This window comes from Coregonus clupeaformis, chromosome 28 (assembly GCF_020615455.1).
Source record: "Coregonus clupeaformis isolate EN_2021a chromosome 28, ASM2061545v1, whole genome shotgun sequence".
In the NCBI taxonomy this organism is placed as follows: domain Eukaryota; kingdom Metazoa; phylum Chordata; class Actinopteri; order Salmoniformes; family Salmonidae; genus Coregonus; species Coregonus clupeaformis.
The window spans coordinates 22,151,734-22,165,906 of record NC_059219.1 but is presented as its reverse complement, the minus strand read 5'-3'; the positions used below and the strand labels follow the sequence as shown (position 1 = coordinate 22,165,906).

The 14,173-nt window shown below is 45.8% G+C and overlaps 2 protein-coding genes across 4 annotated transcripts in view; one reads left to right on the top strand and one right to left on the bottom strand.

The window, feature by feature from the left end:
* Positions 1 to 4,348, top strand: part of plxnc1 (plexin C1) — an 18,293-nt gene extending 13,945 nt beyond the window's left edge. For all 3 annotated transcript variants that reach the window (XM_041872448.2, XM_041872447.2, XM_041872446.2), the window contains exons 26-30: positions 236 to 399; positions 718 to 865; positions 2,688 to 2,828; positions 2,920 to 2,994; positions 3,502 to 4,348. In XM_041872448.2, the coding sequence (XP_041728382.1) occupies positions 236 to 399; positions 718 to 865; positions 2,688 to 2,828; positions 2,920 to 2,994; positions 3,502 to 3,606 (633 nt within the window). In that variant the 3' untranslated portion in view covers positions 3,607 to 4,348. The remainder of the gene's footprint in view (positions 1 to 235; positions 400 to 717; positions 866 to 2,687; positions 2,829 to 2,919; positions 2,995 to 3,501) is intronic.
* LOC121559136 (centrosomal protein of 83 kDa-like) lies at positions 3,916 to 14,173 on the bottom strand. The gene is made up of 16 exons (XM_045208752.1): positions 14,107 to 14,173; positions 12,938 to 13,117; positions 12,707 to 12,857; positions 12,513 to 12,605; positions 11,988 to 12,119; positions 8,437 to 8,688; positions 8,127 to 8,258; positions 7,784 to 7,898; positions 7,465 to 7,609; positions 6,987 to 7,136; positions 6,805 to 6,880; positions 6,519 to 6,676; positions 6,243 to 6,372; positions 5,981 to 6,084; positions 5,704 to 5,899; positions 3,916 to 4,634 (listed from the first exon to the last, which is right to left on the bottom strand). The coding sequence occupies exons 2-16, from the start codon at positions 13,108 to 13,110 to the stop codon at positions 4,488 to 4,490; spliced, it is 2,154 nt and encodes a 717-aa protein (XP_045064687.1). The 5' UTR covers positions 13,111 to 13,117; positions 14,107 to 14,173; the 3' UTR covers positions 3,916 to 4,487.

Here is a 14,173-nt window from a genome sequence, read left to right as displayed (position 1 = left end):
ACTGTCCTCTGATAAATGGTTAACTGAAAGATGGAAATGTCTAGACTTTGCAGTTATGTGAGATCCAGCATACAGTGACTGTGTAACAGTTCCCTTCCCTTCTCATTTCCCTTATGAACATTGCTTTTAAAAAAAGTGGATAGTTACTAAAGTGGCTTGCTTGGAGCGGTCAGTGCGGTTTCAGTGGAAGGGACATTATATATGGCCATAAACCATCCACTTCCTCCTCTCTCAGGTGGCTGTGCATTCGTTTGTGGAAAAACTGTTCAGAACCATCTGGGGAACCCCTAACCTCAATGCCCCGCCTGCCATCAAGTACTTCTTTGACTTCCTGGACGCCCAGGGAGAGAACAAGAGGATCAGTGACCCGGATGTACTACACATCTGGAAAACCAACAGGTATGTGTTCATCTGGGTAATATTCATTAGGTCACACCGTAGCAAAACATTTTGCAATGGAAAACGAATGAGCGTTTTATTGGACAAGTTCAAGTAGTCCTTCTATTTTTCAGTGTTTTCTTCCATTTGATGCCTAAAGAATATGACCCTGATAGTACACCTGTTTGAGTATGTTTATAGTAGAATCCATCTTTCTTAATGTCTTTCCTCATGTCCAATCAATGTGTTGTATCTACTAATTCAATACTCAAGCCACTAATCACTGTATTGGGATAGTGATAGAATGTTTGACTGGTCCTCTGTCCTGCTCCTTCCCAGCCTGCCCCTGCGGTTCTGGGTGAACATCCTGAAAAACCCCCAGTTTGTATTCGACATGGAGAAGACCCCGCCCCTGGACGGCTGTCTGTCCGTCATTGCCCAGGCCTTCATGGACTCCTTCTCCCTGGCTGAGAAACAGTTGGGCAAGGTGGGGCCAGGACAGAGACATCACAGAATATAATGACTAACACACCTCATATATTGTGCTTTTGTGTACATTTCTGCAAATCTCAATGTCAAATATGCAAAAAGAGTTTGTGGTTCAACTGTTAAAACGCTGCCCTCAAACTAGAGTAGAGTGCATATGTCATCAAGAACTGTCATGCTAATCTACGGGTTCAAACATTTTTTGCACAACTTTCAATGTAAAATATACTAGGAGCCATGTAACAGACAGAGGTTGGTGGTTCAAACCTCATCTCTTGCGCAAACCTCAACGTCAAATATACGAAGAGTAGAAAATGTGAAGGAGTCGGTGGTTCAATTCCTGCCTTGCACCCGAGATGTAGGTTCAAAGGTAATTTCTTGTGCTGTTGTGTACGTTTCCACAATTCTCTATGTCAAATATACAAAGAGCCGGGTAAAGAATGTGAAGGAGACAGTGGTCCAATGGTTAAATCCCTGTCTAGCGGCCAAGTGTTTGTAGGTTCAAACCTAATTTCTTGTACGTTTCTGCAATTGTCAATGTCAAATAGACAAAAAGGGTTTGTGGCTCTGGTGCAAGAATCTCACCCCGATAAGCACAGGGTTGTAGGTTTGAACCCAGGTGCCAGCTCCTGGGCATGGTTGCCTACTGAGGTCTCTGCTGGTCAGTGAGTCAAGGCCAATAGTGCTGAGCGATTAGTGCTTTGAGGTTGTTTCAGTTCGATTATTATAAGATTATCAGTTTTTGACATCTCACGATGTGAAACACAAGTGAGTTATGCAAAACCACATAACTGTGTCAGCTTATATAAAACACTAACAGAAACCAGGAAGCTATTTAGTACAATGTTCCCTCTAAACTGCACACGCTAGGCCCGCACCTCCTCCAGGACTGCTGCGCAGAAGAAATGCCAGGCCACAGAGACGCAAGAGATAGAACTTCATTGAGTTCACCCCATTAGTTTGCACTATATAGATTCATGTTTGTTTCTGTGATCGATTCAACATTAAATCAGCCCCTTTTCAATGCAACAAACAAATCTAACTTTGTAAGATTGAGGCTGTGATTTTGTTGTAGGCAGAGCCCCATGGAGTAGAATTATATTGGTGGGTAGCCCACTAGGGGTCTTTCAATCACCCGCTAGTGAATGAATGCGTTTTTAAGGTCAGTTCAGAGCTGCTCATGTGAACATTTGTTCATATTCTTTGCCAGTTAGCGTAGTTATAGATAAGTATAGGTCAGCAATGGGGAGTACTGCTTCCTACAAGAGCACAAAACATGTGGGCTACATTTCAAGCGTTCTTTGAAAAGCTTTCACGTGTCCACTCACAATACCACAAATTTGCTCAGTGCCGCAAAAAATTAGCGCCAACATTGGTTGTATCTCTTATCTCCCGTTTTGTGTCTGCCTCCCAAATACAGGACAAGTAGGATCACAATGGATTGTCATTGTAGTTAATTACGTTTTTTGCAGTAAACTATGTAGAATATTGGCCTGTTGGAAACTGCAACTCCCTATTACATCGCACAGATCAGGCTTGATCTGATTTATCGCTAGAGAAACTACGCATTGAGCTCACAGAAAAAAACAAACGAAATGGAATTCAAATAATTGAACCGACGTCGATCAATTTAGTTATTTAAAAACGAAAAATGTCAGTTAAACGCTCAGCAGCCAATGGAAATGTCTGCGATAGGTATAATGCCGGTCTCATAACTTGCAGGCCTCTTAGTATACCTGGCATTGACAATGCTAGAAGCTCAAAAGGTAAGGACACCTATCACCTAGATTTGACATGACTCTTCTACCCTCTCTCTGTTCCAGCATGACCCAACCAATAAACTGCTCTATGCCAAAGATATCGCTCAGTACAAGCAGGAAGTGAGGGCCTACTACAAGCAGGTCAGGGACCAGCCACCAATCAGCAGCGCTGAGTTCAAGGAGTTCCTGCACAAGGAGTCAAAGGTACTGCCCCTCTAGTGGTTCAGCTTTCTAATAAATAATTATTTTGATATTGTGCTTTAAGGACATTACATTTATATTTTTGTTTCATTAGAAACATGAAAACGAATTCAATGAATCAGCTGCCCTCCGTGAACTCTACAAATACATGCAGCGGTACTTTGATGAGGTAAACCGTCTGTCCATCTTTCTAGCTCTCCCCTTAATTGGCATTCATGATTTTTCCCATAAACTTCACACTTCCCCTGCACTGTCTAATCACTTCAACCAGGACTAAAAATCTTGAAAAAGCTGTTGTTCAGGCCAACATCACATGATCACTGTGTAACTGTAAAGCTGCCTGGCACAAAGCCTAGTTCGTGGGAAATGAGAACTGCAGTGGCAGAGCGTAGCGTAGCATGAAACACAGCCTATGCCACTTCTATGTGGGGTGGTGATTAGGCTGGTTTCAGTTCTTCATTTTGTAGTGATCTACTGTTTTGAGCTCCACAATAGCAGCTGACCATACCTATGCCACATAGAGTTTAAACATATGCCTAGACCTAGTGTGGATTGATAATCCCCCATTGTGGCATATTGCTACTGGCTGATGTCTTAAATTTATGGACACAAGCTGGCCTTTTTTTTTTGCCCACATGTAAACAAAACAATTGAATGTGTGGTGTCTCCCTGGCAGATTAAACTGAAGTTGGATGAGAATGGCGCCCCCGTGGAGCTGAAGGAGCAACTGCAGCACGTGAAGAGCCTGTTTGACAGCCTCAAGAGCTGTTCCTGGAACTGAGCTCACTCCCTCCCCTTCGACATGCTGAAGGCCAGAAAGCTGTTCTAAGGACCTATGTCCACCCCGCTTTGCTATTCAAAGACTAATATGTCAGGAGACTACATAGAGATTTACAATTTTATAAAAAAACGAGAGAGGCTTTTCAGATTACTGGGATGAACCAAATGATGGCAGAAATTAGCAGGTCACATTCCAGCCAGACATTTATCCAGAAGCAGGGAATATACTCTTATTCTGAAGCTGGGACTTTTGTTTCCTCAACTGAAGCTGAAAGACTAAAGAAGACTTCAGCGGTTCTAGTGCTAATGGTTCACACAAGAAAGTCATAAAAATGTATTTGTATGAATTGCAAATACAAAAACACACATCTTGAAATAACATTACAAAAAAGTTGTATAAATGTTGTGCAAGTCACAGCTCTTTAGAGCCATTAACCCAACCTTTTTTAACACATAAAACCATTTCTTGTTCAGCCAGAATGCCTTTGGGACTCACGCTTTTAAAGTTTCAGAGTGATGGCCTTAGTGTAAACATTTGATACAAATCTCACAACAGTCAATTAAAACTCTGAGGAAGTCACTTGTTAGCCATTGAAATCATTCTTTACATAGGCATCAACAGTCAAGGCATGGAAGGACTCCAGTACCGTTACTCACCAAGGAATGTAAACATTGAATGCATGTAGTTCTTTCTCTTTACATTTGATACGTTTTGTGCCAATAAAATCTAAATGTTGTTAATATAATATTTGAGATCTCACTGATTCAATTAGAATAGGATCATACATCACCAAACATCACACTTTTAGGGAGTAATAAATCCTATATCTCATAGTTTATGGTGAAGGTCAAGCTCACTCTCTGGGGGTCCGAGTGGGGAGGTCAGAGATCAGGGCAAGAGTCGTGCAGGCCAGAGCCCCTGCTCCTGTCCATGGGAGGCCCCAGTTCCTCCATCTGCTGCTGCTGAGTACAGGCTAACTGCTCCAGCCTCCGACGCAGCAGTGATAACTCTCTCTGGTGCTGCTCCTCCTGAGCGAGAGAGAGGAGGGACAGAAAAGTACACAGATTTGCAGATGTTATCGCAGGTGCAGTGAAATGGACACATAATCCAGAAAAATTGAAAAATTATATAGGATGAGCCATGACTAGAAGTATAAACAAAGTGAGTAAAACAGCATGTAAACATTATTAAAGTGACCAGTGTTAAATGATGATGGACATAGGGCAGCAGTCTCTAAGAGCCAATTTATGCTTGATCCGAAAATGTGGTCAGAGGCACCATATGGATGGTGTGACGCAATTGCGGAGCCTCGGGAGGCACGCAGAGGCCAACTTGAGCTCCGTACCATATCGCCGTGCGCCTCTCAAATTTTGTAACAATGCGGAGGGCTCCATATAGCTCTGCAGTGACATGATTGGTTGACGGTAGGTGAGGGCAGGAGGTCCTTTATAAACACAAACTCACTTCCTTGACAACTTCCTTCACAACAGCTCTGCGCTGCTTGGTGAAGCACAAGAAGTATGAATGGCCTGACTTCTACAGAGGCCATTTCACCGTAAATGCTGCATGGCCAATGCAGACGTCGGAATGACCATGCAGCGCCTTTAAGGTTCAGGGCAGGGTACTGGCCGCAGGCCGGCTAGTGATTGCTATTTAACAGTCTGATGGCCTAGCAGTTTCTCAGTCTCTCTGTCCCAGCTTTGATGCACCTGTACCATCTCTATGTTATCCGGGTGAACAGGCCATGGCTCGGGTGGCTGAGGTCCTTGATGATCTTCTTGGCCTTCCTGTGACACCGGGTGCTGTAGATGTCCTGGAGGGCAGGCAGTGTGCCCCCCGGTGATGCGTTGGGCTGTCCGCACCACCCTCTAGAGAGCCCTGCGGTTGCGGACGGTGCAATTGCCGTACCAGGCGGTGATACAGCCTGACAGGATGCTCTCACATAGCTATTCCATTCAGGACCAGACCCCCCCCTGTCCACATAATGTTATTCATCATGATCTAAAACTGATCCTATATCAGCACTCCTACTCTGAGACTGGCCCATCACCAAGGTGATGAGGTATATGAGAATGTACCCGGCTTCAGTGTACTCACGTGAAGGCTAGGCCCCTCAGACCCGGGTACGAGGATGGAGATAGGGCCGAGGCCGGGGGTGGAGGTCATGAGGGCGGGGCCTGTGGCAGAGGTCACCTGGTTGCCCAATAGGAGGCGTCGGAACTCGCTGTGTCGGCGCTGCAGCTCCTTCAGTCGTCTGTTGAGGTGGGCATGCTCCTCTGTGTAGGAGGGACGCCTGGGGAGGAACACACATATTGGTGTTAAAACACACACACAGTCATTAACAGACACAGACACAGTAAGAATATATACATACTTATTGGCTGAGCTGGTCTGTAGCTCCAGCTCTGCCATCTTAGCCTCCAGTAGTTGGATCTTATCCTGGTATCTCTTCTCCTTGTTCTCGGTCATGTTTTTCCTCTAGAAAAAGACACAGAGAGAGATTTAGAGGTCAGAGAGACATCAGAAAAGGGAGGAAGAGGAGCAAAGGACGAAGGGAAGAAAAGTGAAGATGGAGGTGAAAGGAGGATGGGGAAAAGGATGGGAAAAAGGAGGAGGTAGCGAAAAGAGGCAGGTACCTTTTTCTGTGCCAGCGCGGCCCTTTGTAGTTTCTCCTTAGCCTGGCCGTACTTCTCCTGCAGCTCTGCACCCATCTCCTGCAGTTTGTGTTTCTCCTCTAACCACTCCACACGACGCTCCTCCACCAATCTGCAGAGAGAGCGAGGATGGTTAGAATAGAAACCACTTGATGGTTCCAACAGTATCATTTCTAACTGTTCTATTCCTCCTACTCTTGACATAGACAGCATATCCATACTGTATACAGACCACAGTATAAAGGTGATGTGTTGTACCTCTCTGCTTCGTGTTGGGTCCTCTCAGCTTGTGAGCGGGCGCTCCTCAGGTCCTCCCGGGCCCTCTCCAGGGTGTCCCTCAGACGCTGGTTGGCCTCCAGAAGCTCAGCCTCGGAGTGGGACAACGTCCCCAGCTGCACCCCCAGCTCGTGGTTCTGCTGTGAGAGGGAGGGACAGGTACGTGGTCAACTCAATGTTGTTTGGACATTAACATCAGCCAATCAATGTTGAAAGGGCAATAAAAATGGAATGTCAGTCAGGCGCTGAGCCTCAGGCAGTTTAGTACCTGTCTCAGGTCAGCATTCTCTGTCTTCTGTCTCTCCAGTTCCTCCAGCTGAGAGCCCTGCTGCTGCAGTTTAGTCCTGACACATGCAAAACACAAAGGGCCATTAACACACAAAGGTTCATGCATACTATATATTAGTAATGCATTCTATACACAGGTACAGTAACACACCTCTTACTAACCTGAGGTTCTGCAATTCCTTACGGGCAGACTCCTCCCCCAGCTGGGCGCCACGGAGACGCTCCTCCCACTCCTCTTTCTGGGCATTGGCAGCAGCATCCTGCAGCGCCCTCTGCTGCTCCAGCTCAGCCAGACGATCCTCCAGCACCAACCTGAGGACACACACACACACATATTATATAGACACACACCAGTGGACTGCTGAGGGGAGGACGGCTCATAGAAATGTCTGGAACGTCACAAATGGAATGGCATCAAACATGGAAACCATGGAAACCATGTGTCTTATACCATTCCACTAATTCCGCTCCAGCCATTACCACGAGCCCGCCCTCCCCAATTAAGGTGCCACCAACCTCCTGTGGACACACACACGATCGATGTACACAACTTCAACAAAGTAGTCTGAGACAGTGTGTATGTATGTATGTTCGAGAGAGAGAGAGAGAGAGAGAGAGAGAGAGAGAGAGAGATCCTCACTTCTCCTCATGCACGGTAGCGGTTTTGTGGAACTCCTCCTCGCGAGCGGCCTGCACCCTCCGGACGAGATCCCTCTCCCTCTCAGCCAGCACCTCCTTCTGTCTCTCCACCGTCCCCTTCAACACCTCCACATCAGACTGCATACCTGACAGAGAGAGAGAGAAGAAAGGAAGGGGGAGAGAGAGAAAGTTGAAGGAGATGAAGGAAGAAAGCGAGGGAGAGAGAAAGGAAGGAAAGAGTTACGTTTGCAGACTAAAATGAGTGTGATGTACAGTACATGTATACTCAAAACACACGAGGAGCTTTTTTGCGGAGTTACCTTCCATTTGTCCCTGTAGTGTGTCTCTCTCCCTCTCCACCTCCCCTCTAGACCTGGCACACTCCAGCTTCACATTGGCCACCTCCAGCTTGTGGGAGTGCCTCATGCCCTCCATCTGAGAGAAACAGATGAGACTAGCATGAGCACACAGCAACCTAATGATATAAGGGGTTATGGTGGGGACTGTAAGTTGCTCTGGATAAGAGCATCTACTAAATGACCAACAACAAAAAGAAGACCAAAAATACCTATTTTTACGAGAGGCGAGGCATGAGTAACACGGCTGATGACCTCTGTGGTTAGAGGTTAAGGATTAGGGGTCAGAGGTCATATAGGTACTGACCTGGCTGGTGAGAGTGTTGACCTCTCTCTCAGCCTTGTGTAGTCTGCCGGTCAGCTGGGTGTTCTGTTCATGACTCAGCTGCAACTCACTCCCCAGACGCTCCAACTGCAGGCGCAGTGACTGCCTCTCTGCCTGAAACACAATCAATGTATTAATTATTCCACAAATCAATCAAGCACACACAGTAAAGACATTCTACCTAAGTTAGGACTTACTCCATCTACAGATTTATTTCATCATGAAGCTTAAGTTTCAAAGTGACAGTAACAGTTAAAGATTGACTGACATACCGAGACTACAAGTTTCTTACCTCCAGAGACTTGGCTGCAGCCTGGGATTCTGCGAACTGGCGGACCTGGATGCGCTGCACGTTCTCGGCTTGCTGGCCTGAGTTGTCCCTCTGTGCCCGGAGCTCAGCCACCTCAGCCTCCAGGCCCTTCAGACGCAGGTGGAGCTGGGCCTTCTCTCTCAGCAGAGACTCCACGCGTTTCCCATCTCTAGACGGGTCTGTGCCCTGATACTGGGCCATCAGCTCCTCTCTGTCCCTTTCCAGCCGTGATACCTGAACACACAACATATCAGAAGAGCAACGTCTGGACCTCCAGAGTGGCGCAGCGGTCTAAGGCACTGCTTTGCAGTGCTGAGGCGTCACTACAGCCTGGGGTTCGATAGGGCGGTGCACAATTGGCCCAGCGTCATCCGGGTTAGGGGAGGGTTTGGCCAGGGGGCTTTCCTTGAATGCATAGTGCCAACTGTAAAGTTTGGTGGAGGAGGAATAATGGTCTGGGGCTGTTTTTCATGGTTCGGGCTAAGCCCTTTAGTTCCAGTGAAGGGAAATCTTAGCTCTTCAGCATACAATGACATTCTAGACCAGGGGTGTCAAACTCATTTTAGCTCAGGGGCCACATGGAGGAAAATCTATTCCCAAGTGGGCCGGACCGGAAAAATCATATATAACTTAAAAACAACAACTTCAGATTGTTTTCTTTGTTTTAATACGATCAACATACAACATAAAGCTGGAGCCTGAGGACAGTGTGTCCAAAATAGTACAAGCACAACATCACTATTAATCATAAAACACGTCAAATTTATTTGAAAATTCTAAAGAAAAAGAACACACAAACACACAATGCCTCAGTGATTAACAGAACTGTTTCACAGATCACAGAACTATATCAGGGTGTCATTTCTCAGGCAGAAATGTAGATAAAAATAATGAAATCCTGTTCCCCAAACAAGTGCAAGAACCACAGAGTCAAGAATAGGTTAAATATACAAATAAAATAAAATCAATTAAAAACAATAGCACATCAACATAAAAACATATAAACATAAAGCTGGAGCCTGAGGACAGTGTCCAAAAGCACAACATCACTATTAATCATAAAACACCGCAAGTTATTTGAAAGTTCTGAGGACAAAGAACACACAAACACACAATGCCTCAGTGATTAACAGAACTGTTTCACAGATCACAGAACTATATCAGGGTGTCATTTCTCAGGCAGAAACGTAGATAAAAATAATGAAATCCTGTTCCCCAAACAAGTGCAAGAACCACAGAGTCAAGAATAGGTTAAATATACAAATAAAATAAAAACAATTAAAAACAATAGCACATCAACATAAAAACATATAAACATAAATCTGAAAGCGTTGCTCAAACTCCCGTAAATCGGTCCGTTATTTTATCTTTGAACCGCTTCATGTCTGCCACATGTTGGGTCGCGCACACATTTTTCAGACAGGGGAAGTGAGCTGCATCACCACCGGCAAGTTGCGTCTCCCACAATGACAGCTTCAACTTGAAAGAACGTATGCGGTCATAATACTGCGTGACAACTTTGTTGCGCCCTTGCAGCTGTTTGTTCAAGTTATTCAGGTGCTCTGTAACATCCACCATAAATGCAAGGTCCTGCATCCATTCTGCGGAATGAAATTCTAACACTGGTTTGCCCTTTTCTTCCATGAGCTGTTCAATTTCTTCTCGTAAATCAAAGAAACGCCTCAGCACAGCACCTCGGCTTAACCATCTTACCTCAGTGTGGTATGGCAGGCCATAGATGTGGTCTGACGGTGATTCAGGCTTCTGGATCGGATGAAATTAACAGTTTGGATGACCACCTTCATGACGTTATCCATCTTTAATGACTTGCAACACAAAGCCTCCTGGTGCAAAATACAGTGAAAAGTCAAAAAATCACGTCCTCCATTTGCAGATTGCACTTTCTCTCTGAACTTTCTCACAACGCCTGCTTTTTTCCCGATCATTGAGGGCGCACCATCTGTAGCTAGGCTGACAGCGCGGGACCAGTCCACTCCGACCCTGTCCAGCGCGCCGACGAGTGCGGTAAAAATATCAGCTGCTGTCGTTGTATCTGTCATCGGCACCAACTCCACGAACTCCTCGGTGACGGTCAATGTGTCATCAACTCCGCGGATGAAAATGGCCAGTTGTGCAACATCTGTAATGTCCGTGCTTTCATCAATTGCAACCGAAAACGCAATAAATGACTTTACTTTTTTGCTTCAACTGGCTGTCCAAATCCACTGAAAGATCGGAAATCCTGTCTGCAACTGTGTTTCTTGTCAGGCTGATATTTGCAAAAGCCTGCCGCTTTTCAGGGCACACAATCTCCGCTGCCTTCATCATGCACGTTTTTACAAATTCACCCTCACTAAATGGTTTTGAAGCCACTGCGATTTCATTAGCAATGAGGTAGCTAGCTTTCACTGCAGCGTCACTGATGTCTCGGCTGTGAGTAAACACAGACTGCTGTTTCTTCAGACCCGCCAACAGTTCATTCACCTTCTCTCATCCCCGCTGTCCTTGAAAGTTGTCATATTTGTCGGCATGAAGACTCACATAGTGGCGACGAAGGTTATATTATTTCAGCACTGCAACATGCTCTGAACACACCAAACATACAGCTTTCCCATTCAATTCCGTGAATAAATAGGATGACCATTTTTCTTGGAACACTCTGTACTCTGCGTCCACTTTTCTCTTTTTTGACAGAGACATATTGGGGCAATGAGGGTGCCAAAGCACATAATGTTAAAAGTAGAAGCCGTAATAAATATTGCGGGCAAAACAAAGTAGCTCATTGGCTGCACGTGCTTGACCTACTTGCTCTGCCCTGGTATAAACAGTTTGCTTGCTTAACACAATTGCGCCATCCAGTGGACGCAATTGGAACAGCAGTTTATTTTATTGAAAAATTGCAGCGCATTTTATACTTTACAAAATTATTATTATTATTATTATTTTATTTTTTTATCATCTCGCGGGCCGGATTAAACCCGTTTGCGGGCCTGATCCGGCCCGCGGGCCGGACGTTTGACACCCCTGTTCTAGACGATTCTGTGCTTCCAACTTTGTGGCATTAGTTTGGGGAAGGCGCTTTCCTGTTTCAGCATGACAATGCCCCCGTGCACAAAGTGAGGGCCATACAGAAATGATTTGTCGAGATCGGTGGGGAAGAACTTGACTGGCCTGCACAGAGCCCTGACCTCAACCCCATCGAACATCTTTGGGATGAATTGGAACGCAGACTGCGAGCCAGGCCTAATCGCCGCAACATCAGTGCCCGACCTCACTAATGCTCGTGGCTGAATCGAAGCAAGTCCCCGCAGCAATGTTCCAGCATTTAGTGGTAAGCCTTCCCAGAAGAGTGGAGGCTGTTATAGCAGCAAAGGGGGGACCAACTCCATATTAATGCCCATGATTTTGGAATGAGATGTTCGATGAGCAGGTGTCCACATACTTTTGGTAATGTAGTGTATATCGAAAGACAAACATATCAGATCTCACTTTTTTTTTTTTTTACATTCTCTCTCACACGCACGGACACACACCTCAGCATCAAAGCGGATCTTCTTCTCCTCCAGTATGCGAGCGCTCTCCTCTCTCTGGTGGTCAAACTCAGACTTCAGGAAGGTGTAGTCGTACCGCAGCTTGTTATACTCAGACCTGTACTTCTCAGTCTCCTGCAGGGAACACAGAGAGAAGAGGGCTGGTTATAATCAAGGAGGAGAAACAGAGAAAGTTTAATTTGATGTACTGTTTTTTCATTGTCAATAATCTGACAGTGTTAAGTGTGATGGCCCACTCTTCTCTGCCCTCAAAAACATTCAACGCTTAGTTCTCAGTTGCTATGGAGATGGCACTTACAGCTGTGACAGTTCGAGAGCACGGTGGAGCTAAAGTGTCAGAAACAGTAAAAAGCTATCAATAGCAGCTGAAGCTGGATAAAAGCAGTACAAAGTATAAAAAAACAGAAGCAGAGGCAGTCAAAGGTGGTTAAAAGCAGCCAGGAGCAGTAGAGAACAGTAAATAGCATTAGAGAACAGACAGAAGCGTTCTGGGGGGGCGAGGCTCACCTCCTCTAGTTTGTTGAAGCGCTCTCCGACAGGCCCCTCCAGCTCCTGCTGCACCTGGGCCCTCAACAGCTCCAACCGCTGGGGGGTCAGCACCTTACAAAACAAACCGACTGCTGTAAACACTGCCATACACAAAGGGACACTAGCGTAGTCATAGGTCAGTAGGTGTGTTTTCTATGGACTAGCTCCAGTACCTGTAGTCGTAGCTCCTCCAGCTCCCTGGTCTTGTCCAGCATCTCTCCTCTGAGTTCAGCCAGCAGCAGCTGCAGTTTCTCCTGGACAGTCTGCTTGTCACTGAGGAGACGCTTCAGGTCCACCTGCCCCCGGGTAAACTCATCCTGCAGCCTGGGACAGACAACATAGTGGAGGAGAGGTATACAAATGTGCACACATCACACACACACATACTTCTCCCGGGCTGTTACCTGGTATGTTCAGCCTTGAGTGTCTGGTAGTTGGTCTTATGGTTCTCACATCTCATCCGCTCGTCGATCAGCATCTTCTGCAGCTCCATGTCGGACCCCCCCAGCTTCACCGTCCCCCCGGGGTCCAGGCTTGGGAGCAGGGGGGCAGACTGGGCTAGGGCAGAGGGATTCATCTCACCCCTAGTGGATAGATATATAGATGAGGTTAGGGAAAGTTAGAGAGCTGCAGGTTGTTCCACTCCATCTATGTCTAAATAAATCATCCCATTAGTATGAAAGATTAACATCATAGCACGATCCACTTCCTCATCTACACAGGCTTTGGCTCAAAAAAATTAATCATAAAACAGAACCAACTTCATTAGGGAAGAGACTGTCAGTGCTCTCCTCTGCTTGCAGGTCAGACAGATGTAAGGATGGTGTGGTGGGAGGCTTGGGACAAATTGCAGTTGTTACCATGGTAACCCTAAATTCCCCTGGTCTTTGTGCAAATGACAACCGCTTAGGTAACTAGACTGCCTCGGTCTCAAGTGATTTCTCCACCTTTTGTTGTGGATACGCGGGGCCAAGGCCAGAGAGGGATGATTATGCTTGATTGCAAACACTGCCCTCATCATCTCAAGCACCCCACCCACCCTGGAAATGTAGCTAATCAAAGAACAAAGACAGAATATGTCAGACTCAGAATACAGGCTAGGCAATCCAGCAAAGTAAAAAAAACTGTCCCAACATTGTACCCTAAACAAATAGTTCCGCTGACTTGCTGACTGTCTTGCCGGGACCATACTTGCAATGACAGTGGTGAGTAACTTTAGCTAGCTAGTTGATAGCATAACAACTGTTTGGCTGATTACTGTCGCACAAAAACAAATCGCAAGGACACAGATCGCAAAGCTGTCATCATTAGCTAGCCAGTCATCTAGATAAATAGCCATTGCCACTCTTTTCGAAAGTGGCGCTTTAACTCCCGCGGTTCTAGCCAACTAGAAACTAGTTAACGTAACGTACGCTAGCGTGCTAGCAACTGGTCACTGAACAATGTCAAATCAGTTATCAAGCTAACTTAAAAGTAACTGGCTAGCTCTTGGGCACAATTTAGTGTTTCTTCCTTGAAGCTACCACTGTAGCGAAAATGAAAAATAATATGCATTGTTTTGATCGTTGCTTACCTCTTGTCTTGAACTAGACTCCTTGACAAAACTAGCTTTTTTTATACTGCAGAGAACTACAGATTCG

What these genes read in the sequence shown, in the direction of transcription:
- LOC121559136 (XM_045208752.1), bottom strand. Translation starts at nt 13,110, where the DNA reads ATGAATCCCTCTGCCCTAGCCCAGTCTGCCCCCCTGCTCCCAAGCCTG. An exon ending in AGAATGCTGACCTGAGACAG is followed by an intron (nt 6,677 to 6,804) that starts GTACTAAACTGC and finishes TCCCTCTCACAG; the next exon opens with CAGAACCACGAGCTGGGGGT. An exon ending in CTGAGGGGCCTAGCCTTCAC is followed by an intron (nt 4,635 to 5,703) that starts GTGAGTACACTG and finishes TCTCTCGCTCAG; the next exon opens with GAGGAGCAGCACCAGAGAGA.